The 23628-nt window shown below is 37.1% G+C and overlaps 1 protein-coding gene across 2 annotated transcripts in view; it reads right to left on the reverse strand.

Annotated features, from left to right (window-relative positions):
- Positions 1-23628, reverse strand: part of AMPH (amphiphysin) — a 247506-nt gene that overhangs the window by 78799 nt on the left and 145079 nt on the right. For both annotated transcript variants that reach the window (XM_050783311.1, XM_050783312.1), the window contains exons 6-11: positions 18975-19082; positions 17472-17557; positions 9030-9105; positions 8326-8408; positions 5848-5986; positions 4158-4286 (exon numbers count right to left, since the gene is read on the reverse strand). In XM_050783311.1, coding sequence (XP_050639268.1) covers positions 4158-4286; positions 5848-5986; positions 8326-8408; positions 9030-9105; positions 17472-17557; positions 18975-19082 — 621 coding nt within the window. The remainder of the gene's footprint in view (positions 1-4157; positions 4287-5847; positions 5987-8325; positions 8409-9029; positions 9106-17471; positions 17558-18974; positions 19083-23628) is intronic.

The following is a 23628-nucleotide window of genomic DNA, read 5'->3' on the forward strand; positions in this document are numbered from 1 at the left end:
ACCAGAGACTAGATAAAACAGAAGAAAGCACCTCAGAACGTGAAGACAGGTCTTTGAAATACTCCAGTGAGACAAAAATCAATAAAAAAGAATGGACAAAGCCTTCCTGACATTTGGGACAATATAATACAATGAAATATTTGAATTATTGGTGTACTTGAGGGCCAAGAGAGAACAAATGGGCCAGAAAATCTATTTAATGAAGTATTAGATTGAAAACATCCCAAGTCTAGCAAGAGACCTAGCCATCCAGATATAGGAAGCCCAAATATCTTTAAACAGATATAATGCAAAAAGGTCTTCTCAATGCTATATTACAGTCAAACTATGTACTAAGGCAAAAATAAAAGAGAGAATACTAAGAATGGCAAGAGAAAAGCATCTATTTATTTAGTCAGTTTATCTTTTAATTTAATCTGTTTTCTCTCAAGGCTATTACTAATATGTGAGGTTTTGTGACTGTCATAATGTTAATCGCTTTCTGGTCATTTTGTGTTTGTGCATATACATGTCACATCTATATGTCATACAATGACATACATGTCACCAGGGTTTGGTAGTATACGGCAGTAGTACCACTTGAGTCATTTCTCTTCCTTGTTTGTGTGTTTGGTCTCACAAAAGGATTGCGGAGGGATGGAGGGAGGTGGGCAAAGGTAAAATACTACCTACTGGGGACTATGTTCACTATCTGGGTGTTGAGATCATTAGAAGCTCAAACCTCGCATCACACAATGTCTCCATGTTACAAAACTCCACATGTATCTCCTGAATCTATAATAAAATAAAAATAAAGAAGTCTCCCAACAAACAGAAGCCTAGAACTAGTTGAATTCACAGCCCAACTCTATCGATATCAATCCTCCTAAAACTATTCCAAAAAACTGAAGAGGAAAGAACTCTCCCTAACTCATTCTACAAGGCCAGCACTATCTTAATACCAAAACCAAACAGAAGCACAACAACAAAAAGAAAACTATAGGCAAATATTCATGATAAACATAAATGCAAAAATCCTTAACAAAATACTAGCAAACGAAATCCAACAGCACATCAAACAGATGACATACCATGACCAAGTGGGATTTATACCAGGGATATTAGGATAGTTCAACTTATGCAAAACAATAAACCTAATACATCACATCAAGAGAATTAAGCACAAATCTACATGATTATCTCAATAGATGGAGAAAAAGTATTTGATAATATTCAACACTGCTTCATAATGAAAACTCTCAATCAACTAGGAAATAAAAAGAACTGACCTCAAAATAACAAAGGCCATATACGACAAAAGCACAGGTAGCATCATAGTGAATGGGGGAAAAGCTGAAAGCCATTCTTCTATGAACAAGATAAGGATGCCCACTTTCACCTCTCCCATTCAATATAGCACTGAAAGTCCTAGCCAGAGCAATCAGGCAAGATAAAGAAATAAAAGGCATTCAAATTGGATAAGAAGAAGCCAAACTATTCCTCTTTGCTGACAGTATGACCTTATAGCTAGAAAAAACAAAAGAATCCACCAAAAAAAACCCCTGAATTTGATAAATAAGTTCAGTAAAGTTGCAGGATATAAAAAAAATCAACATACAAAAATTGGTAGCATTTCTGTACACCAATAAAGAGCTAGAAGAGAAAGAAATCAATATGGCAAGATCATTTACAAGAGCTACAACAAAATAAAATACCTAGGAACAAATTTAGCCAAGGAAGTGAAAGGTCTGTGTAAGAAAAACTACAAAATACTGATGAAAGAAAATCAAAAGGACAAGGATCAGAAAAATTAATATTGTAAAAATAATGATAATGCCCAAAGCAATCTACAGGTACAATGCAATGCCTACCAAAATACCAACAACATTTTCAGCAGAATTAGAAAAAAATCATAAAATTTGTATGAAACCAAAAAAAGAGCCAAAATAGCCAAAGCAATTCTGAGCTAAAAGAACAAAGCTGGAGGCGTCACATTACCTGACTTCTAAATATATTACAAGTCTACAGTAACCCAAACAGCATAACATCAGTATAAAAATAGACACGTAGACCAATGGAACAAAATACAGAGTCCACTAATAAATTCACATTTTGACAGCCAACTGATTTTCAATAAAGGTATCAAGAACATATACTGGGGAAAGGACACCTTCTTCAATAAACAGTGCTGGAAAAATTGGATATCCATATGCAGAAAAATGAAACTGGATCCCTGTCTCTCCTGATATATAAAAATCAACTCAAGATGAATTAAAGGCTTAAATATAAGACCCAAAACTATAAAACAACTAGAAAAGGACATAGGGAAACACCTCAAGACATAAGTTTAAGGAAGACTGCATGGGTAAGACCTCAAAAGCACAGATAACTATAATAATAATAGAAAAAAGAGGTTATATTAAACTAAATGGCATCTGCACACAAAGGAAACAATAAATAGGGTGAAGAGACAACCTGTTGAATGGGAGAAAATATTTACAGACTATTCATTCAACAAGGGAATAATATTCTGAAGGTACAAGGAACTCAACTCAATAATTAAAAAAAACAAATAATCCCATGAAAAAGTGGGCTAAGGACACAAATAGACACTTCTCAAAAGAAAACATACAAATGGCCAACAGGTATACAAAAACATGCTTGGCCGGGCGCGGTGGCTCAAGCCTGTAATCCCAGCACTTTGGGAGGCCGAGACGGGTGGATCACGAGGTCAGGAGATCGAGACTATCCTGGCTAACACGGTGAAACCCCGTCTCTACTAAAAAATACAAAAAACTAGCCGGGTGAGGTGGCGGGCGCCTGTAGTCCCAGCTACTCGGGAGGCTGAGGCAGGAGAACGGCGTGAACCCGGGAGGCGGAGCTTGCAGTGAGCTGAGATCCGGCCACTGCACTCCAGCCTGGGTGACAGAGCGAGACTCCATCTCAAAAAAAAAAAAAAAAAAAAAAAAAAAAACAAACAAACAAACAAAAAAACAAAAACATGCTTAACATCACTATCAAGGAAATCTAAATCAAAACCAAATTGAGATGTCATCGTACCTCAGTTAGAATGGCTATTCCTAAAAGAACAAAACATAACAGATGCTGGCAAGGATGTGGAGAAAAAGGAACTCTTATACAATGTTGGTGGGAATAGAATTGGTACAACTACTACAGAAAACAGTAGGGAGATTCCTCAAAAAAACTAAAAATAGAGCTACCATAAGATCCATCAATCCCATTATTGGGTATTTATCCCAAAGAAAAGAAATGTGTATATGAAAGGAATACCTGCACTTGCATGGTTATCACAGCACTATTGATAACAGTAAAGATAGAGAATCAACCTAAGCATCCACTGATGGACAAATGGATATAGAAAGTGTGGTATATAAACACAATGGAATACTATTGAACCCAAAAAGAATGAAATAATATTGTTTGCAATAATATGGATGGAACTGGAGGTCATTATGTTAAGTGAAATAAGACAGGCACAGAAAAGACAGATGCCACATATACTAATATATGGGAGCTTAGGAACAATCGATCTCACGGAGATAGAGGATAGAATAATAGATACCAGAGGCTGAGAAGGATGTGTGGGTGGAAGGAGGAGATAAAGAGAGGTTGATTAGTGGATGCAAACGTACAGTTAGATTGAACAAATAAGACCCAATATTCAATAGCAGATTAGGGTGACTACAGTCAGCAACAATGTACTATGTATTTCAAAGTAGCTAGAAGAGATCACTTGAAATGTTACTAATGCATAGAAATGATAAATACTCAAGGTGATGGATACCCCAAATACATTAACTTGATCATTCCACATCCTATGCATGTAACAAATACATGTGTCCCATAAATAAGTAAAATATTTGGTATCAATACAAAAATTTTTTAAAATAAAATAAATTCTTCATTTTATACTTTTCATATTTTTTCAATTTTCTGTAAGTATATACTACCCTTAATTAAAAAAAAGATAATTTTCAAATACTGTACATCTCCCATTTAGAATGCTTCAGACTAATCAAGTAATGAAAACAATCCTGAATGACAATTAAAATTATATTGTTGGTTCTGGCAGGTGCCACTTTCTTTAGGGCTAGCCCCTGAGAGTCCTTCCACCATGGGACTTTCATGGATATCCCAGCCCTGAACCAGGCACTTACCTGGGAAGGTGTCGTCACACTGATTTCTGGAACAAAGTTGTCCTCAAAGAAACTGATGATGTTCTCCTGCCGCAGTTCCTTTGTCGGGGTGACTTTAGGTAGAGGTGGGACAGGAGGCCCTTTCCTTGTCTAGGAAGCATTAAATACAAACATTAATCCAGCCAAAGACGATGTGTCAGACATGAAGGCAGGTTACATGAACAGAGCCACGTGGACAGATTGAGCTCTGATCGAAACTTATATCTGCATATAGCAGCAAGCCTATCTGATTCAGGTAAAGAATGCTGTCTACTTGGGAGGCTCTCTGAGCCCTGATAAGCCATGGTTCAGGGGAAAAACAAAACTGAGGCTATAAGAGTCCATTCATCTCAACTCAAGTACAATACACAGAACTGCAGGGCCAGGTACATATACTTTTAAGGTTAAACTAGGACAATACCCTCTTCTGAACTAAACTGAAAATAATTTCTCATTTCAGAAATAAATTGAAATTTCAAAACTAAAGCAGCTTTTCATTTGAATTGGTGAGACCAGCGGTAGGCAGCTTACATTTCACTTTCCATTCACGGATTTCGAAAAGTAGAAAACTTTAAAGGTCTGTTTAATACATGTATCTTCCCAAGACCTTCCTTAGTTCAACTACATATAGATGGTCCTCGACTTACAATGGTTCAATCTATGATTTTTTTTGGATTTCAGGAAAGTGTGAAAGCAATAGGCATTCAGCAGAAAGTGTGAAGATACTCTCTCATGAGGCTGGGCAGTGGCAGTGAACCACACTTCTGTTAGCCCTGTGATCACGAGGGTAAATGATTGCCATTATGTCCTACAGTGTACTATAATCAGTAAATTACACAAGGTATTCAGCACGGTTATAAAATAGGCTTTGTGTTAGATAACTTTGTCTAACTGTAGACTAACGTTAAGTGTTCTTGGCACATTTGAGGTAGGCTGGGCTAAGCCATGATGCTCAATAGGTTAGGTGTATTTAATGCATTTTGTCTTGCAATATTTTCTACTTATGATGGGTTTATCAGGACACAACCCCTTTGTAATGCAAGCAGCGTCTGTACAAGAAAGCTTGAACTGGACTAGAGACTTTAAGTTTTTCCACAGAAATTCTCATTTTCACCCAACATAGGGAGAATAAAGGTGGCAGTTCTGCTCTACAGTTACCATTGCCCAGCCCTTATTGTTTCTTTTCAATTACTTGTTCAATACAGTTTTAGTAATTGGCTACTCGTGTGCAAATGTGTGCACCAAAAATGTCCAGAGGTACCAAAAATGTGAAATGACATATAAACATAACTGCTTTTCTTGGCAGAACTTGCTAACTCTAAATCATTAGGAGAGGGAAGGTTTCATGCAGAGGAAGGATTTAAATGGAGTATTGAAAGAAAATAGTTTTGTAACAAGAGATGGGAGAAGAGAGAGCACGCTAGCCCGAGCATGCAGAGAACATGGTAAGAAATCCCAAAAGACTTGAATATAGGGCATGTGAGGACATATCAAGTCAAATAAGAAGAGCAGGTGGATACCTTCACGACAATCACAATGCCTAAAGCCTCACATCTCAGTCTCCCTAACTGGAAATTTCTCTTAAAGCCCTAGCACCGTGGGATTATCGTAGATGGGGCCACCTTCACCTTATCATGAGCTCCATCCCCGAATATATTTGACCTCTTCCTACCTGTGAAGGCGACCGAGGCCGTGCTGGTGCGGGAGATGCAGGTGCTAATGTATGATTTGGACTTGCTGTTGGGCTCGGGAGTGGTGAAGGCTCCTCAGGTGGTGATGGCGTCTTTGCAATGCGGAGAGGACCCGAATCACTAGAGGAACACAAGAGATTAGGCAAGGGGCCTTCCAAAGAACAGTATTCATCTGATCAGGGACTATTCCATCTCAGAGAAATCCTGAAGCCTTACAGGTACTGTCTGTTCTCCTGCTCTCCACTTCCAGGTTAATTCTGGTTAATCGCAACAGTGATGGTGATAACTGGTACCATTTATTTGCACTACACAGGCCTCATTCATATATTATCTCTTGTCTTCACAGTAGCCACGCTTTAATGTCCCCACTTTACAAGTAGTAAAGTGGGGCATATAGAGTTTAAAAATAAAAACCCTAAAATCACCCAGCAATTTAGTGACTCTGAATTCAGGTCTTAGCAATGCAAGCCCTCTGTTCTTTCAAACAAGCTCTGCAAGAATCAGGTCCAAACATAAGCTGAATTGATTTTACTAGTTTCACTTTCTATTTACAAGAGAATCTTGTCATGTCACAATCTATTAAAAAAACTACTCTGAAAATTGTAACATATTAAAAGGCAGCCTTAAGATAGTGTTAGTAAGGATTCTGTAGAAGTGCTTTCTAATAACATTTGGAAATAAACTCACTAATTATTTCTCTTTCTAGACCTTATAAATAACTACTCAACTCAGGCATCTTGAAATGTGCAACAAAATCAGATAAGATTCAGTTTCGTTTACTAAGAACCCATCATGTTCCCGGCATGTGGCCAGACGCTCAGGAACAGCCCAAATGTGATGACTAAGAAGCACTTGGGACACATCCTACTCTCTAAGAATTTCTAAAGTCTACAGCTCAAAGAAACAGAGTCTGTACCCCAAAATAAAAGAGCATGTACACAGCAGCATGGTCTACATATTCTAAGGGCTGAGGGAACTGGGTCCTTTAGCGAGAACACAGACACGCCGCATGATTGGGGTCATATGTCAGCAATCATGGCCTCAGACGGAAACATAGCCCCAATCTAAGCTTAATAGAGATGCCACTGAGCTCACTCACCACCTCATTCTGCAGAGGAATGTCGAAAAAAATGAAAGGAACATTCATTAAGTGGTCATGGCCCCGCTTTTTCTTCACTGTATCTGATTTGGCAACATTAAAATTTTCAGATGAATTTGTCCCTTTCATTTCCAGGTAAGGGACCAACCCTTAATTTTCTCATGCACTTCATTTTTAAAACACTCAAATTTCCTTCTGATATTCCTATTCCAATCCTTCCTTTGTGCCTAATACTGAAATAACCATACTAAAAGCAGTAACTCTGCCTCTCCTATGTATTCGTTCAGGCAATATCTTTCCCTTAGAAAGAGAAGATATACTACAGCTCACATAGTATAGAAACCATAGCAGAACGTATAAGTAGGGCTAATCCAAAGAGCAGGGAATAAGAACATCAACAACCTCTAGAGGGATCCAAACATTAATATATGTAGAAGTTGGTTCATGTGTATGACTATGTGTGTTTTCATAAATGTATGAAAATAAGTGTTTGTATTAAAATGACAAATATAGAATGTCAGGACTGTATATTACCTTGGGAACCATGTAGTTCAATAGTATCTTTTTTTTCTCTATTGAATTAAAAAACTGAGACCTTCAACCAAAGAGGTTTTGAACTTACTCAAGGAAGGCAAAGCAAGTTAACTGCAAAATCAGAAACTGAAAGCGGGGTCTTCTGACTCCCAGCTCACTAGCCTGCATTCTCTGAGTACATAAAGTCTGCGAAGAACGGAATAAAGAGGTTTCCAGAATCACCGGAGAAAGCTGGTGTGCAGCCGAATGCCGGCAAGGTAGACAGTTCACCTACGGATCGCTGGGGCTCCGGGGTATTTGACTGGCATACTCATAATGCAACGTGCAATAAAACAAAAACAGTACAGTGTTCACCAGATCAAGAGTTGGGAGGTAAGAGGAAGATGAGATCTTACCTACTTCCTCTTTCCTTTCCCAAAATGGATTCATAAAAGATGTCATCATCAATGATAAGAATCAGGACAAACTGTCATAAACTTTAGGAATTCCTTTCTTCTCCAGAGAAAATATTAAGTGCATAACAAATTATATATTACAACAAGCATATACATAATCTATTAAAATTTCACACTGTTGCTATCAGGCCTCATGGAAAGCAGAGAGAGGCAGAGAGGCAGAGAGTCAATGCTGTTATGACAAGAAGAAGAATCCTAGTTGGGTCACTGAAAGCCAGAAGTAAATGTAAAAGCCCTGAAATAAAATTAGTGTCGTGAAAAGGCTCCCATGAGACTTTTGTAGGATAAATAAAACAGTATAGGCTGGCCCAGAGATTGCAGAAATTTTAACGAGCAGTACATTATGGGAGCTCCAATGAGCAGGGGCCTACCTGGGCGCTCCTTGGATGGTGAAGGCCTTGTCGGCATGCTGGTCACCCAGTTTCGTCATTACTTCATACAGTTTGTGGCAAAGCTAAGGGGACAGAGGCCACTTGTCTATTAGTCACATGTCATCCTAGTGCCAATTCAGGCTATTCTCCCCAAGAAAGAAATTGCTTATTGAGAAATTATAAATGTTATTATAGTTTGGATAGCCTCAGGATAACTGAAATTCTGTATATGGTTCAAATTTAAAATCTATGTCAAAACTGAAACAAACGAAACACAAGTAAACAAAAAAATACGTATTTATTAATCAGAGGACAGAGTAGAAAACAAAAGCTTATTGTTTACATTGACTCCACCCTTTTGAACAACAACAACAAAAATCAATCAACAACAGAGTTGTTGATTACCTAAATATTCTGAGACCAATTTTTCATCAGCCTAAAATACCATTGGGAATTCCAACTTTACAAACTGCCTGGTAAAAGAAACAACACTGTAAAACTGTGGCAAAATCTTCAAAAGATACAAAGAACTATGTGATCACTATGAAAACCTGTAGAAATGTTACCAAGGGTAATAACGCACTACTAAAAGAAACATACAAAAGAGTGAATTCTTTGGATAATTCTATCCCATTTCATTTGCTTCCAAAATAAACCTTCCTTTACTTTAGATTCCACATGCAAAAATAATCACCATGACTCACCACCGCAATTTCCTTATGAAACTTGGCTTCAAGGCTGGAGACGTTTTTGAAAGTATTAACATAAAATCCAACTCGTCTGCCATGTGGAAATACAAAGAGGAAAGAAGAGAGAGGGAAAGACCAGTCAGCAAAAATAATTTTAATAGCAACGAAATGTATGAAAACCCAGGTTTCTTTTACACCATGTTGAATAACTTTGGATTAAATAAAATACTGAACCCAAAGCAAGCCCAACATTTCCTCGTCTGTTAATGAACGAAACCAAATATCTTTTGGCATAGAGCATGACCTCTCCTAAAATTCAGTTACTGCCTTAAGACAGTGATTCTCAAACCTTAGTGTGCATGAGAACCATCTGAAGGGTGTGTTTCTGATCCCGTAGGTCTGAGCATGGAGACTGAGAATCTGTATTTCTGGTGAGTTTCTAGATGACAACTGATGCTGCTGATTCAGAGACAATGCTTATGGAACCACCGCCCTGAGAACTTATTTATATTTTAGATAATGTTTCTTGCTTTCGAGATTTGAGAAGTTCATTATTAATTTTTATAAACTATAAATGGTCTAGTTATTATTATGTGTTTGGACTCTGAAATTTGTTTCATAGAGGGAAATAAAAAACACATAAATTAATACTAATTGTTCATTAAAAATTAGAGCATGTCATCACTGAGTAAATGAAAACATAAGCTGCCCATTCATAATAGCAACGAGATTAACTTCTTCTATGGCTTATCTTTACTTACATCCCTAACATATTTGACTTAATCTTAATTTTCTATACTTACAGTGATCATGTGACCCTGATTTCATATATTTTTCTTTTAATTGATTTTAAAAGATCATATACTTATTCCTAAATACATGAACATATATATATTCATATGCATACAAATACACATGCATATAGACATCTATTCATTAATAAAGAAAATCCTCCACAGTGTATTTGGGAAATGGTAAGCCCCCAGGAGGATCAGATCAGAGCCTGGGAGAGGAGAGCCTAGTGAGGAAGCAGATGGTTCACTGGGGCAGAGGTCCTTGCCAGACCATGAAGCACAACATTTATTGGCAGGCAGTGGGCAACCCCTAGAAGTGTTTGAGATAGGGCAAAGGAGAAGACTTGCACCTGTATTTGAGGAAGCTAATTAAGGCAGCAGTTTGACAGGCAAGGAGAGACCCTACAGGTTACCTGTACATTATGCAGAGGGACCCCACTCTCAGAGTTTGCAGAGAAGTCTTCTGGGGCACTTTGAGTGGCAACTCATGACTCCTTCTCCAGGGCCCCAATCAACTGAGACAGTAATTCTTAACACCTTTCTTCCTTCAATTACTCAACAAAGGACCTATCCAACTCTGCGTACATGCATAGTGGTAGGTGAACATGTCTCTAGGAACGTACAAGCCAGTTAGAGAAGCACCCAGAGGGGTTGCTTGATGAATATATGCTCCATTTATATTTACAATGGAAATATATATGTGTGTGTGTGTGTGTGTGTGTGTGTGTGTGTAAGAGAAAAAAGCAGATTTTATATATATTTGAAACAAGCAGATTATAAAACCACATGGGAATGTTAAGTTACAACAAGAAGGCATACATGATTAAATATCAAAAGTGAGTGGATATGGGCAGAAACAGAGAAACTGAGAGGAGAGGAGAGAAATGGGCCCTGTGATAACTGCAAACACCTGCTTAAGAGGATAAACCTGGGCTGCAGAAAGAAGGGTCCAATTTAAGCAGAAGGTGGATACAGATGGAAGAGGTGTGTAAGTTGAACTTCATTGGGGAGTATTATTTTATTTTTATTAATTTTTTCTATGGTAAACAAAACCCTAATGAATATCTATGATTTAGGTTTAGTACACAGCTTATTCATTTCCTTAGGACAGATTTCTTGAAGGTATTTGCTGGTAAAAGGAGTGAACCAAATAAGCACTGATGTTCACTGTCAAATTGCTCAACTGCTCCCAGCAGACTGGGCCACTTATAGTCCCAATTACCTTACATATGTGGTAATTGAACATTACTTTACATACGGCCTTTATAAATATAACAGCCAAAAGTTGGCATCTCACTGACTTTTAGGTTTTTATTTCTTTAATTCAAGTTAACACTTTTGTTCATTTATTTACTGTTCATTTGTATTCCTTCTTTTGTGAATCACCTATTCAATTTTTTTGTTATTTCTTAGTATTGTTTTTCTTATCAATATGTAATGGCACTTCTATTAAACATATTTAACTTTGGATGCATTAGGCAAAAACAAAAAAGAAGTCCCATTCTTCTATATTTCAATTTTGTTTTCTGATATACAGCATATCTTAAGTTGTCAAATCAATTATTATCCTGAGAAAATGGTGTAGTATCAGAAATATCTTATTTAGAATAACTAAACATCTACGCTTTTCTAATATTTTGTTTTTTAATTTAGAAATTAACTAGCATGTATTTAATTAGGATAAAGTGTCCAACGTTTTTGATACAACTGATAGTGATTTTCTCCAATTTATGAAGTCAGAGATCCTGCAAAGAGGGGAATGCGTTTAACTAGTTCACTATTACAGCCCCAGCACCTAGTACACAGGAGGCATGAATAAATGAATAAACTCCATAAATGAATAAGCCAGTGAATGAAGAAACTTGGCACTCATTCTACTACAAGAGCACATTCTGATGTGACCCTAGCTTGTAAAAACCTAATGTAACCAGCAGTAGAATATACAGACACAAAGTACCAGAATACCAGGCTCTTGATTCTGATACTATCTGCTTAAAAGTTTAATTTGGCAAGTTCTTTATAAACAAGGGACTCTGAGACATCATTTCCCCAAATGTGGCATCCTCAGGACCCTTCTGATTATCTGTCAAAACCAACTTAATTTCTTTATTAAGATGTTTCTTTGTTCTCAGAAATAAAGGAGTTGAGCTTATCACAGCTACAGTTTGCAGGCCTGAGCACTCTCCCCTCTGCAATGCCCTAAGGAAATCTGTCTCCCTGGAGGGGAGTGTCAGTGCTTCCCCCCAGACCCTCTTGCAGTGGAGGAGGCATCCCCTGCTGTCCCTCACTTACCATGGAGATAGAGTACGAGCAAGAGTTTTTTCCTAGCTCTCTTCTGATCCTCTAAGCTCACTCCATTCTGGGATTAATGGCACTCATATTCAGCCTCTTCAAAGCCTAATATCAACCTCTCAGCAACACTCCTCAACCCCAACCACAATCCACAATGGCATACCTCATGGTTTCCCCTCTCTCCCTCACCAAATCCTAACACTAACACTGTAGATCTCGACAACCATATGACTATCCAGCCAAAACATGAGCCCTCTAACTAGTGACCCCAGCATCCTATTTATACACATTCTGCATTGGCCTCTGACATCTTGGATCTTGCCATAACTCACAACTATTTCACCTCTGAAATGGGGCAGATCAGTGGCCCACCCACTAACCTACTTTCCTGGGCCATGAGCTCCCTCATTCATTCATTTCCATTCCACCTGCTTTTTTCAAAACCTCTGTGAGATCAATGCGCTTTTCTTCCAGGCCATTACCCTTGATCAGGTTGAATATCCTGCTTTATCAAGCTTGGGCCCTGTGGTGTACCCCTCAACACTCTCTGGCCAGTCCTATCAATATCCTTCCTCCTTGTCCTGATCCCCTGTTTGCCCCACATATCCTCAGTCCTAAATTATTCCACCTCTCCCACAGCTATGCCATCTTCTCAAAATGACAAAAGTTGTTTTTAGAAAGCTTCCCTTGCCCTCTAATTTCCCTATACCAGCTGCCACAATTCCTCAGGCCCATCTTAGTTAGAATCCTCAAAATAACAGACACCATCACCTGTTGCTGCTTTCTCATCTCCAACGGAGTCTCCAATGCCTACAATCAAGCTTCCGATCCCAACATCTACTGAAACCCCTCTGGACGTTTACCGAAGGTGATGCCTCTTTAGTCCTCATCTGCTTGACCCCTCTATTGTAAATGATAGTCCTGGCACTCCTCATTTTTAAAATTCTCTCCATTCTTGCCTTTTTGAGATATCCCTGTGTCATGGCTCCTTCTACATCTCTGATTAATTTTTGGAAGGCTTTTCCAGTTTCCTCTTCTTTTGCACATTCCATAAAATATTGGTGCTCTCAAAGGTTCTGCTTTGATCCTCATCTTGCCATTTGATCTATCTGACCATCTAATTCATCAACTCTCATGGCATCATTACCACCCATATGGTAATGACTCCCAAACCTTTCTTCAAGCTTTAGACTTAGCTTAAAAGACATAACTTTTTGAATTTCCTAATGATTCTTCAACTCAACATATATAAGCCAGATTCAATCTTGCCAAAATTTCCTTTTCTTTATATATTGTCTATCTCTTTGAGAGATGACTTCCCTAAACATCCAAACTACAGTCTGAGTTACCCCATCTCATGTCACTCTCTACTAAATTATCCTTTTTTAAAAAAAAATGTTTCTGCATTGAACTTATTGCCTGATAAATTTTTCATTTCTTTTAAAGGTAACTGCCTTTCCCTGTCCTTCAATACAAGCTCCAAGCAAACAAAAAGTTTCAGTACAGAATCTTTAGCATTTAACAGAGTTCTTCACACACAGTAGGTGGTCAATAAATATTTGTTGAATGAATGATAAATGTATCTGATCCCTGTCTTTCTCCTGCTTCATCAATCACCACAAGCCCCTCCCAAACACTATCACTCTGACTTTGAGTTACATCAGACCAATTAAAGTTCCATGAACCCAGATATCTGCTTCAACACACAGGCCTTTATTCATGCTCTATGTCAGTCTGGCATATCCTTTTCACTAAATGGTGGCTTTACTTATTTTACAAGATTTACCTCAAGAATTCTCTTGAGTCCTTCCTTCTTTCCATCTCTCTTTATATAATCTATAAGCTCCTTTAAAACCTGCAATCATATTCTAGTATTTTCTTTTTTTAAAATTGAACTTGCATCCCCCTCTAAGCAGTAGTTCATTTCTTCTTCATGAACTACTAATTTCTGGAGATCAGTTTAAATCCAAAATTTTGAAAGTTTTCTACACTTGGCAGTAATGGAGGAATAGAGAAACAAAGAAGATATAAGGCACACAAAGCAATTAGCAAAACAGTAGACAGAAAGTTTACATTATTGGTAATTATATAAAGGCAAATGGACTGAGCACAGCAATCAAAAGGCAGAGGCTGGCAGAATGGATAAAACACACACACATGTGCACACACAAATGATCCAACTAAATACTGCCCACAAGAGACATGCTTTAGAGTCAAGACAGGTAGAAAGTTTAAAAATGGAAAAAAGAATATTCCATGAAGAGTAATGAAAAGAGAGCTTGAATGGCTATACCAATATCAGACAAAATAGTCAAAATTATTAGAGACAAAGGACAGTTTGTAAAGATAAAATAGTCAATCCATCAAGAAGATATACCAGTTATAAACATATATACACCTAACAACAGAACCCTAAAATACATTAAGCAAAAGCTGACAGAAATGAAGACAGAAATAAGCCCAATAATGGTGGGAGACTTCAACAAGGCAGAAGATAGTAAGGAAATAGAAAACTTGAACAACATATAGTCGACCTGAACCTAACAGGCATATATAGAACATTCCACTCAACATTCTGAAGGATTATGAATAGTTTCATGCATTAATAACTAATAGGTAATATGTTTATTACTCCATGCCCAGTAATATGCATTTCCTCAAAGGAGGCAAAGAAGATACAAAATACTAATTTCAATTTCAAGGTTGAGTAATATGGCTTGTTAAAGAACATATGTATTTATGGAATAACTTGAAAAATTATGACTGAATGCAATCTCATTTTAGATAAAGAGGCCCTAGATAAAAGCAGCAGGATTTACAGGAAAACAAAACAAAACACCAAAGTGTTTTTAAACGCTACCTTTAGGATTTACAAGCTTAACAATCTTAGGCAAGGTATTTAATGAATATGATCTTTAGCTTCTCATCTGTGAAATGGAGAGATCTGTAATTGTAATGATTAGAGGTTATGTATGTAAAGTATGTAAAATGACACCTAGCAAATACAAAGTATTACAAAAAATGATCTTTTGTACACAGCACAAACAATGCACACAATTATTATGGTTGAGTAATCTGGATTTCATCAAGAAATATGCTACATAGAAAGGAAGGTTTAAGTCAGGTTTTGATCAAAAGGCAGGATCTGGATTGAAAAACTAGTTTTGACTGATGTTATTTCCTAAGTGCCAGAGTGAGACATTAGATTGATTTCAAAAGCATTGAAACATTTATACTGTGTATGACCAGAAAAGGGGAAAGGCTTCTTTCCAAAATTATCCCTCAGATATTCCCTTTGTTTTTAAGTCCCTACAAAGTCTTTCATGCTACAAGACACTCCAACAATTACTTTACTTTGAATAACCAAATACAATTTAGGAAGGGCACAAAAGACTGAAATAACATCAATGCTAGTATTGGATGTAGTAGAACTCATTAGAAAAATCTTAGTTATATACCCAATCCATAATAAGGCAAATAATAAATATCTGTCTCTTGAAAATTCTGGCAATTTCCCCAAAGTTTCATAATTGGCACTGGCAACTTCCCACGGTATTATCTCATAATTGAAAGCCTTGAACACTGTGGTATCCAAGTCTTTTTGAAGATCAGTTTAAAAAGCAATCAGGCAATTACATTAGAAATCATAAAAAATTCCTTTACAGGAGAAATAAAAAGAATAACTGTCTTAATTGTATGTAAATGGCAACTTATGTTTGGAAGTAAATATCTGTTGCAGATGAAGATAAGCTCTGGAGAACTACTAGTTGAGGTGATGAGTATCTTAAGCGAGGACAAAAACACTGATGCTAAAGATATATGTAAAGACTTTGAATAAAAGTATTCCATGAAATGTTAAAGCAAAAAAGTAATATCTGTATTTTTTTAAAAGCCATAGCAGCATATAATTTTTGATTTTAAATAAATGCAAATAACTAAATAAATTCAAATCATAAATAGATATTTGTTTTATCTCTATCCCTAAAAGTTGTATACATTCAGGTTGTTTAAATCCTCCCTGGGGGAGAGAAGAGGTCTTCTTTAGGCACATACAGTGAGGTCCTAAGCAGGCCACAGAGATGTCAAGGTGGAGCTTCTGAAAGAAAAGGTGTACAGGAAGAGGTCAAAGAAAGAAATGTAAAGGCAAGACTACTATCATAATCCACAACAGGATGAGGGTTAGGGTGTGGACAGTGGGACTAGAGAAAGGGAGAGCGATCCAGAAGCCCACACCAAAAAATGATGGATTGTTTATTTTGATGGCTCTTTCGTTTCCTGTAGGTAACAATTCCAAAGCTTTGAGGCTTGGGAGCCCAGAAATAATGGCACACACACACAAAAAGAAAGAAATGCAGATGTAGAGAGAATGAGTAAATTCAGACGAACAATGACATAATTTCGCATGTTGGACTTTGGGTGATGGCTGGACATTGAGGTAGAAATCAGCCAAAATTTCATCCAGATATTTCAGTAGTTCAGCGAGAAACACTGAGTACCTTTTATTGGCAAAAATTAAAAACACTAGAGATGAACTCAAAAATGGGCAAACTCTAGTATAGACCCTCAAAATGCTTACAATTTTGGCGGGTAAATAGAAGCTCTAGAATTTGTATATAAGAAGGCTTTCGAGGCACACCCATCTAGTTGGAAGTTAGAAATAGAGGACCTGATTTAAAATAACGTGGCATTATTTTAAGTACAATTCTGGCTAATTTGGGGTAGGAGCATGAGGATACTGACAGAGATTGAGGATCATAAGGTACTATTTCATCCAACAACTTCTTTGTTCTACCACTGAGTAGGAAAAACAGAACAACTATTTAAAAATGCACTTAATTCCACGAGAAATGCAGAGTAATGTGTAAATAAGATTATCTGGCGCTCAAAATATGAATACAGTTCAGATTTAAAAGTCAGGGCTGAAAGTAGAAGCTTACCATCTAAGCCAGATGACTAGATGAGCTCTTGGAATAAAGGACTGAAAGGACATTATTGTAAGTTTCAAGATGAGGGACAGTCTTCCTAATGCCTCTAATTGAGATTTAGGTCTTCACTTGAGAAATGGATTGAGGTCTAAAATTGTGTCATCCTATACAGCAGCTACTAGCCACAGGTGGTTATTTACATACAAATAAATTAAAACAAATAAATTAAGTTTAAAATTTAGTTCCTCCTTTTTAATCCTAGCCATATTCCAAGTGATCAACATCCACTAGTGACAAGTAGCTACCATACTGGAAAGTACAGATAAAGAACACTTCCACTGGACAGTGTTGAAGTATCACAGTAAAAACAAAGACAAGATAAGGGATATTCACTGACCTTGAATTTCTAAAAGGAACATGTGCAACCTGTAGAGAAATATTTTTACCTTGACCATAATGATGGTAACTCTTCTTGTAAGTCAACATTAAACTCTTCAAACACTTTCTGTGCTTTCTGAAATTCTTCTTCTGCCTAGGAATGAAACATAACATGCGTTTACACTAAGAAAGACCATTTCTATACACAACAGCATCATTTAATATAAAATAAGAATAGTTTTATGGCATCTTGGAAACATTTTGAGAAGGAGAGTATTTGGTTAAAAGCATATCCTTGTTTTTCAATTAAACAGGAAATACTAAGAATCCCTAAAACTGGAAACTGGATTGATTACAATGGTTGCTCTTGCAGTTTCTGGCTGAATCATTTATTCTACAAAAATGTGTTAGCTGCCTGCCATGTAGACAGCTCTGCTATGGATACTGAACATGAATGCATCCCCAGCAAATTCCCAGTCTAGTGGAAACTCTAAATAATTACATTACAGGATGTATTTACAAAAGGGACTTACAATGTGTTATAGAGCATGCTATGTGGAAGGTGATGCTGAATCCTAAAGAATCAGAAAATGTTTGCTAAGGGAGGGGGTAGGAAAGACATTACGATACATAAGGGTGGAATGCCTTGAAATGGAATTCTAGCTTACCATGTGAACTTGTCATACTGCTTTACTACTGTGTACCTCACAGGTTGTTTTGAGTATTAAGGAAAGTTAATGTAGATGAAGTGTTGAACAGGATGCCTGGTATCTAGGAGGCCTCTCATGAAGGGCATTTATTATTGTGAACTGCTCAGAAACTGTTGTGTAGCTCTGGCTCGGGGTATGTTTATGGAAGAAGGCGAGGAGGGGAAAGGAGACTTGAAAGTTGATCAGGATGGACAGGTGAGTTACAGCCAAATTGTGAGGGTCTTCTATGCTGTACTAAGAAATTTAGCATTTTTCGTAGAGGTAATAGAAACCATTAAAATATTTAAGCAGTGAGAAACATATTTTGATGTAGAAAGACCATTCAGACAGCTGTGTGTAGGCACATAGGAAAAGGCAAAACTGGAAGAAGAGGGTGTACTTAGGAGATGACTTCAGTTAGTCGGCATCTGTAACTTGCTGATATACATGGTGAAAGTTACTATAAAAACTTTTCTAACAGAAAAATAGTTTTATGCAAATCCACACATCTGTACTCTCAGACAATCAAAAGTCACCTCTGAGAATTTCAGCTTGGTGTCCTATCTGCATCTGCATTTCAGCACTGAGGGTGGACCACAACTACCTAAGGAAGTGCGGACACACTACTTTCTTTGATCCTGCAACATTGCAGGTCAAAGTTCATTCTGATCAAAATGTGTGAGTCAGTGTCCCCCATATGAACTGTACAATATAATGAAAAGCCTTATTTCCATTAAAAATAATAAAAAGCACTATGTTTCAGTTTAAATTCTGTTCAGTTTCCAATCTCCTTTTACAGAGGAAGCACTTAATTTTAAAAAGCAAAGCTGCAACAGGTCATAAAATATGGAGAGTGTTATTCACCCTAGGCTCAATCCCTACCTTAGAGATTCGACTCTCATCCTTCCTCTTGGAGCTCTGCAGAGCTTCCAGATGGTGGCGGGCACTGTCATAGTCCACCAGCTTCCTGCTGCGCTTGGCGATGCGATTCTGTCAACAGGAAATGCACTCACTAAGAAAGAAGCACGGACATAGAGTCTCCCTTTGACAGCCAGGTGCCAAAAATGCTTTCCTTGTCCAGAGCTGCTGAGGATCTTGACTGGAGATCAAGAAGAGCTGGAGTTTCACTAGCTAAGTGACCCCTGAAAATCAGATGAATGCCTCCAATCCTTTGTGTGGAAGCCATTAGATAAATATCTTCCCTTTTGATAATAATTAGGATAATCATGAGCAGCTGAGGGCAGTTTGCAGTCAACGACCAGAAAAAAACCCAGAATTGGTCAGGGAGAGAAGGCAAAACTATACTCATTATTCTCTAGTCTAAATCTTTAAATGTTGTATTCTGAAGATAGTGGAAAACTATGTTAGATTTGGTTTTATAATTCTAATAACACTCACACCAACAGCAGTTCTATAAAAACAGATTTACTTCCTAAGAAATCTCTTTTCCTACAAGTGATTCTCAATACTTTGTTCATTAGAATCCCTTAGACTAATGTGTCATTTGGAATAGCTGGTGGCCAAAGACACAGGGCCAAAGGCACAGATTGTGCTAATGGGCAAGCCCTTTCCCATGGGTCAACATTGGAAGCCATGAGAAAGTCTGAGAACAAGACATTCCCTTGAAGTGTGGATGCAAATGAGGTGACACATGGCTGCTAGGGGATAGGCATAAAGCCCTGCTCATTTCTATGGAACATTTCCTCTTAACAACAACAACAAAAAGCTTTAAGCTGCTTGAGGAGGGGGCACCAAACCCTTCTACCCACAGGTGCAAGCAAAGATCTACTGCTTCTGGGGGTGCAGTCAAAGCAAAACCAATGTGGCTCCGGTAGAGATGGAGAGCCTTCTGACCTCTAGATTTTAGGCAAAAGTAATTGTTGTAGGCAAAAGGGTAAAAGAAAAAGTCTCAAGGGGCATAAAAGCTTCCTAGGCCCAAGACCTGACTCCTTGGGCCTAGGAAGGAGTGGACTGTTCCAACTTGGGCAGGGAAGGAAACTTGCTCAAATCCAGCCACAGTTATGAGGCTGACTTTGCCTAAAACAAGGCCGGGAAAGGATTTAAAACAAACAAATAAAACAAAACAAAACAAAAACCCAAAAGCCCAAACTCCACTAGAAGCTATAACACTAAAAAACAAGCAATAGTGGCCTACCACTGGAGGAGGACAGTGCAAGGAGAGAGACCCCTTTGGCAATATAGGCATACAAAGACAACTAAAATCTAATAAGCAGCAGCCACAGTGAGAAAAACCCTCCAGCACCTAAGGGCCCCAAAATCAGGCTTCAACCTAAGAATCTGAAAATATTACAGATGTTAAAATATAAGTACAAGGCATTAGCAGTCTAATTCTGGAGGAATTTGAAAGCTGTAGTGCACTGCAGTAACAATAGCAAAAATAAAGCCCCAATCCAGCTCGGGTCCTGATTAATTGATTCCAACTATCATATTAACGGCCTGATAAAAAGGCTGGCCAATTTTCAGACATAAATATGATTTCAGTACTCACTATCCTATACATGATGTCTGGCATTCAATCAAAAATTACAAAATACACAAAAACAAACAAACAAAAAAACCCATGAGAAAAGATAAAGCAAACAACAGAGACAGACTCAGACATGACCCAGATGTTGGAAGTAACAAACAGGAATTTTAAAATGAGTATAACTAATATGTTCAAGTATCTAGTTTGAAAAAGTCAACAACAATGATAATCAGATGGGGAATTTCAGAAGAGATATAGAAACTTTAATGGTCAAATAGAAATCAAATTGAAACACTAGAAATTTTAAAAGTGCTATCAGAGAGGAAAAATTGATTCGGTGGGCCCATCACTAAACTTGAAAAAGCTGAGGAAATAAACAGTGTAGTTGAAGACAGGTCACAATAAATTATTTCCATTAAAACACAAAAAGGAAAGAATTGAAGAAAAAAAGAGAAAGAATTGAGCGTATAAGACCTACAGTGCAATATAAAATGGTCTAACATAATATAATTGAAGTCTCAAAAAGAGATGAGAGAATAAGAAGCAATATTTAAAGAGATGATGACGGAAAATTTTTTTAAATAATGAAGACATCCAAGTATAGATCCAAGAAACTCAGAGAATCCCAAAAAGGAAAAATACCAAACAATACACATCTAAATACATCATAGTCAAACTGCTTAACATCAAGAAAAAAAGAAAAACATAAAATAAAAAGGTAAGAATTACAGGTTGCTAATCTTCAGAAACCACACAAGCCAGAACACATTGGATGATATATTTATAGAACTAAAAAATAAAAGTTAAAAGAAATCTGCCAACTCAGAATTCCACACCCAGTGAAAATATCTTACAAAAGTGAAGGTGAAATAGTTTTTTTTTTCAGACAAACAAAGGCTGAGGAAATTGATTGCCAGCATAAGAATTTTAATATGAAGTGGAGCTACACAGAAAAATGAGTACCAGAAATGATAAAAGTCAATGTAAAATATAAAAGGTTTTGTTTTCCTACTTTAGTTGCTTGAAAAGGTAACTGATTATTCAGAGCAAAAAAACATAGCTAATATATTGTGGTGTTTATAATATATGTAAAAGAAAAATGTATGACAGTAATAGTGCAAAGGAAAGGAGGTGGGAAATGAAAGTGTACTGCTGCACGGTTCTTAAATAATACATGAAGTAATATACATTATTTCAAGTTAAACCTAATACATCAAAGATGTATGTTATATACTGTAAGGCAACAACGAAGAAATAAGTTAATAAAGAAGTATCTATGTGTCCCAAAAATATGAGCAATTATTATATGCCAATTAAATAAATTGTTATATGTCAAATAAATGAGAAAAAAGTAAAAATAAGTATAACTAATAAGGAAGTATCATAAAATATACTGATTCCTGAGCCCTACACTAAGAGATTCTGATTTAATTAGACTGAGGCAAGCCCTAGATATCTATACTTTAAAAAAAACTTCCCCATAGTCCAGTTACGCCCAGTTATTTGAAAAATAAGAACTAACCCAGGAGAAGATGCTTTAAAATTTTTGATATGGTAGAAAAAAGAAAAAAAACACAATAATAATGTAAATGGTTATGGCTTACAAGGCATTGTCACATCTGATGGATCCTTCTAGCAACCTATAGAATGAGTGTTTCAGGGATTACCTCCATTTTACTTTTAGGAAATGTGGAGCGGCATGAGATTAGCTCTAATTTGTCCCAAATTGCTCAGCAAGTCTGTGGCAAAAGTGAACTGAATTAGAAGTTGGCCCCAGTGACCAGCGCCAGGAGTAGGGTGAGGCAGGTGAGACAGGGCACAAAATTTAAGAAGGCCGCTTACTCTCATGGTCATGTGAGTTCAGGGTTAGCAACTGCCTCCTTCTAATTTGCACCACGGATTCTTTGCTCGCTTCATCCAATCTCATCCCTGCTTCTGAGTCTTGGTTAGTGCTCCTTCCAACAGCTCCCGCTATCTTTCTGACAGACTTTATGAGTCAACTACAACCTGTCACTCTATGCTATTCTTCTACACACCCTTCAGGACTGGTGAGAGGTGGGTTGGGGCAGTTAACCTCTTTGGCTATTTCTAATTGCTTTCATTTTCCCTGCACCTACCACTTCCAACTAGGATACTGGCAGAAAGCATGGAGATACACACCCAGTCACTCAAAGGATGCAATGAGTTAGCCCAGGCAGAGTGGAAACCCTTCAATTAGGTATGGTGAACACCATGTGCCTATAAGGTGACAAGGCTCATTACTTTTAGCAAAAATCTGTTACCTTCAAAGGAGGTTATCCTTTGAAGCAGTGGCCTGTGTAACTATATGCAAACTCTTATAAAGATCTTCCTTATGGACTTGCCTTCTAGCTTGGGCATTGCCTTATTATCTTCCAAGTAGCAAATCTTGATTCTCTGAAGATAAATTTGATTTTTGGAAGCAGCTATGAATCAATAACTTTTAAGTCTTAGAATACGATGGAAGAGTACACTGGGTAATCTTATTTTTGCTCAAAAATAAGAAGCAAAGTAAATAATGTGACTCATTTTCTTATGTAATTTTTAAGCCAATTACAAGGATAGCTTACCATGGTAGAAATGACTATTTTGAAGAATATCACTCACTTTGATGCATACATTTTGGGGTTAGAAAAGACAAATTTATCTTATTTTCTTACCTATCTGATATTTGGGAAACTTGGGGGCAAAAACCCAAATCTCCTAAATAAGGGTGAGGTTGACACATATTAGCTTTCTTAAATACAAAATTACATAATTCTTATTTAACCATCCAATAGGAAACTTAATTAAATTACATTATAAATTTAACTGACATTTCTTGATAAAAGAAAAATCTTGAGATTTCTCATTGTGCACTGAACCTCTATAGTTAAAAAATAATTTAGTATACATTTTTAAAAATTCTATAATAATTCCAATTTGGAATTCATTTTGGTACACTGCAGTAAATACATGCTTAGTTGCTCATGCATGGCTGCCAAGATAGAATCCAAACTATATTTTACAATAACTGCTCACAGTTGTAAG

This window comes from Macaca thibetana, chromosome 3, assembly GCF_024542745.1.
Source record: "Macaca thibetana thibetana isolate TM-01 chromosome 3, ASM2454274v1, whole genome shotgun sequence".
Classification (NCBI taxonomy): domain Eukaryota; kingdom Metazoa; phylum Chordata; class Mammalia; order Primates; family Cercopithecidae; genus Macaca; species Macaca thibetana.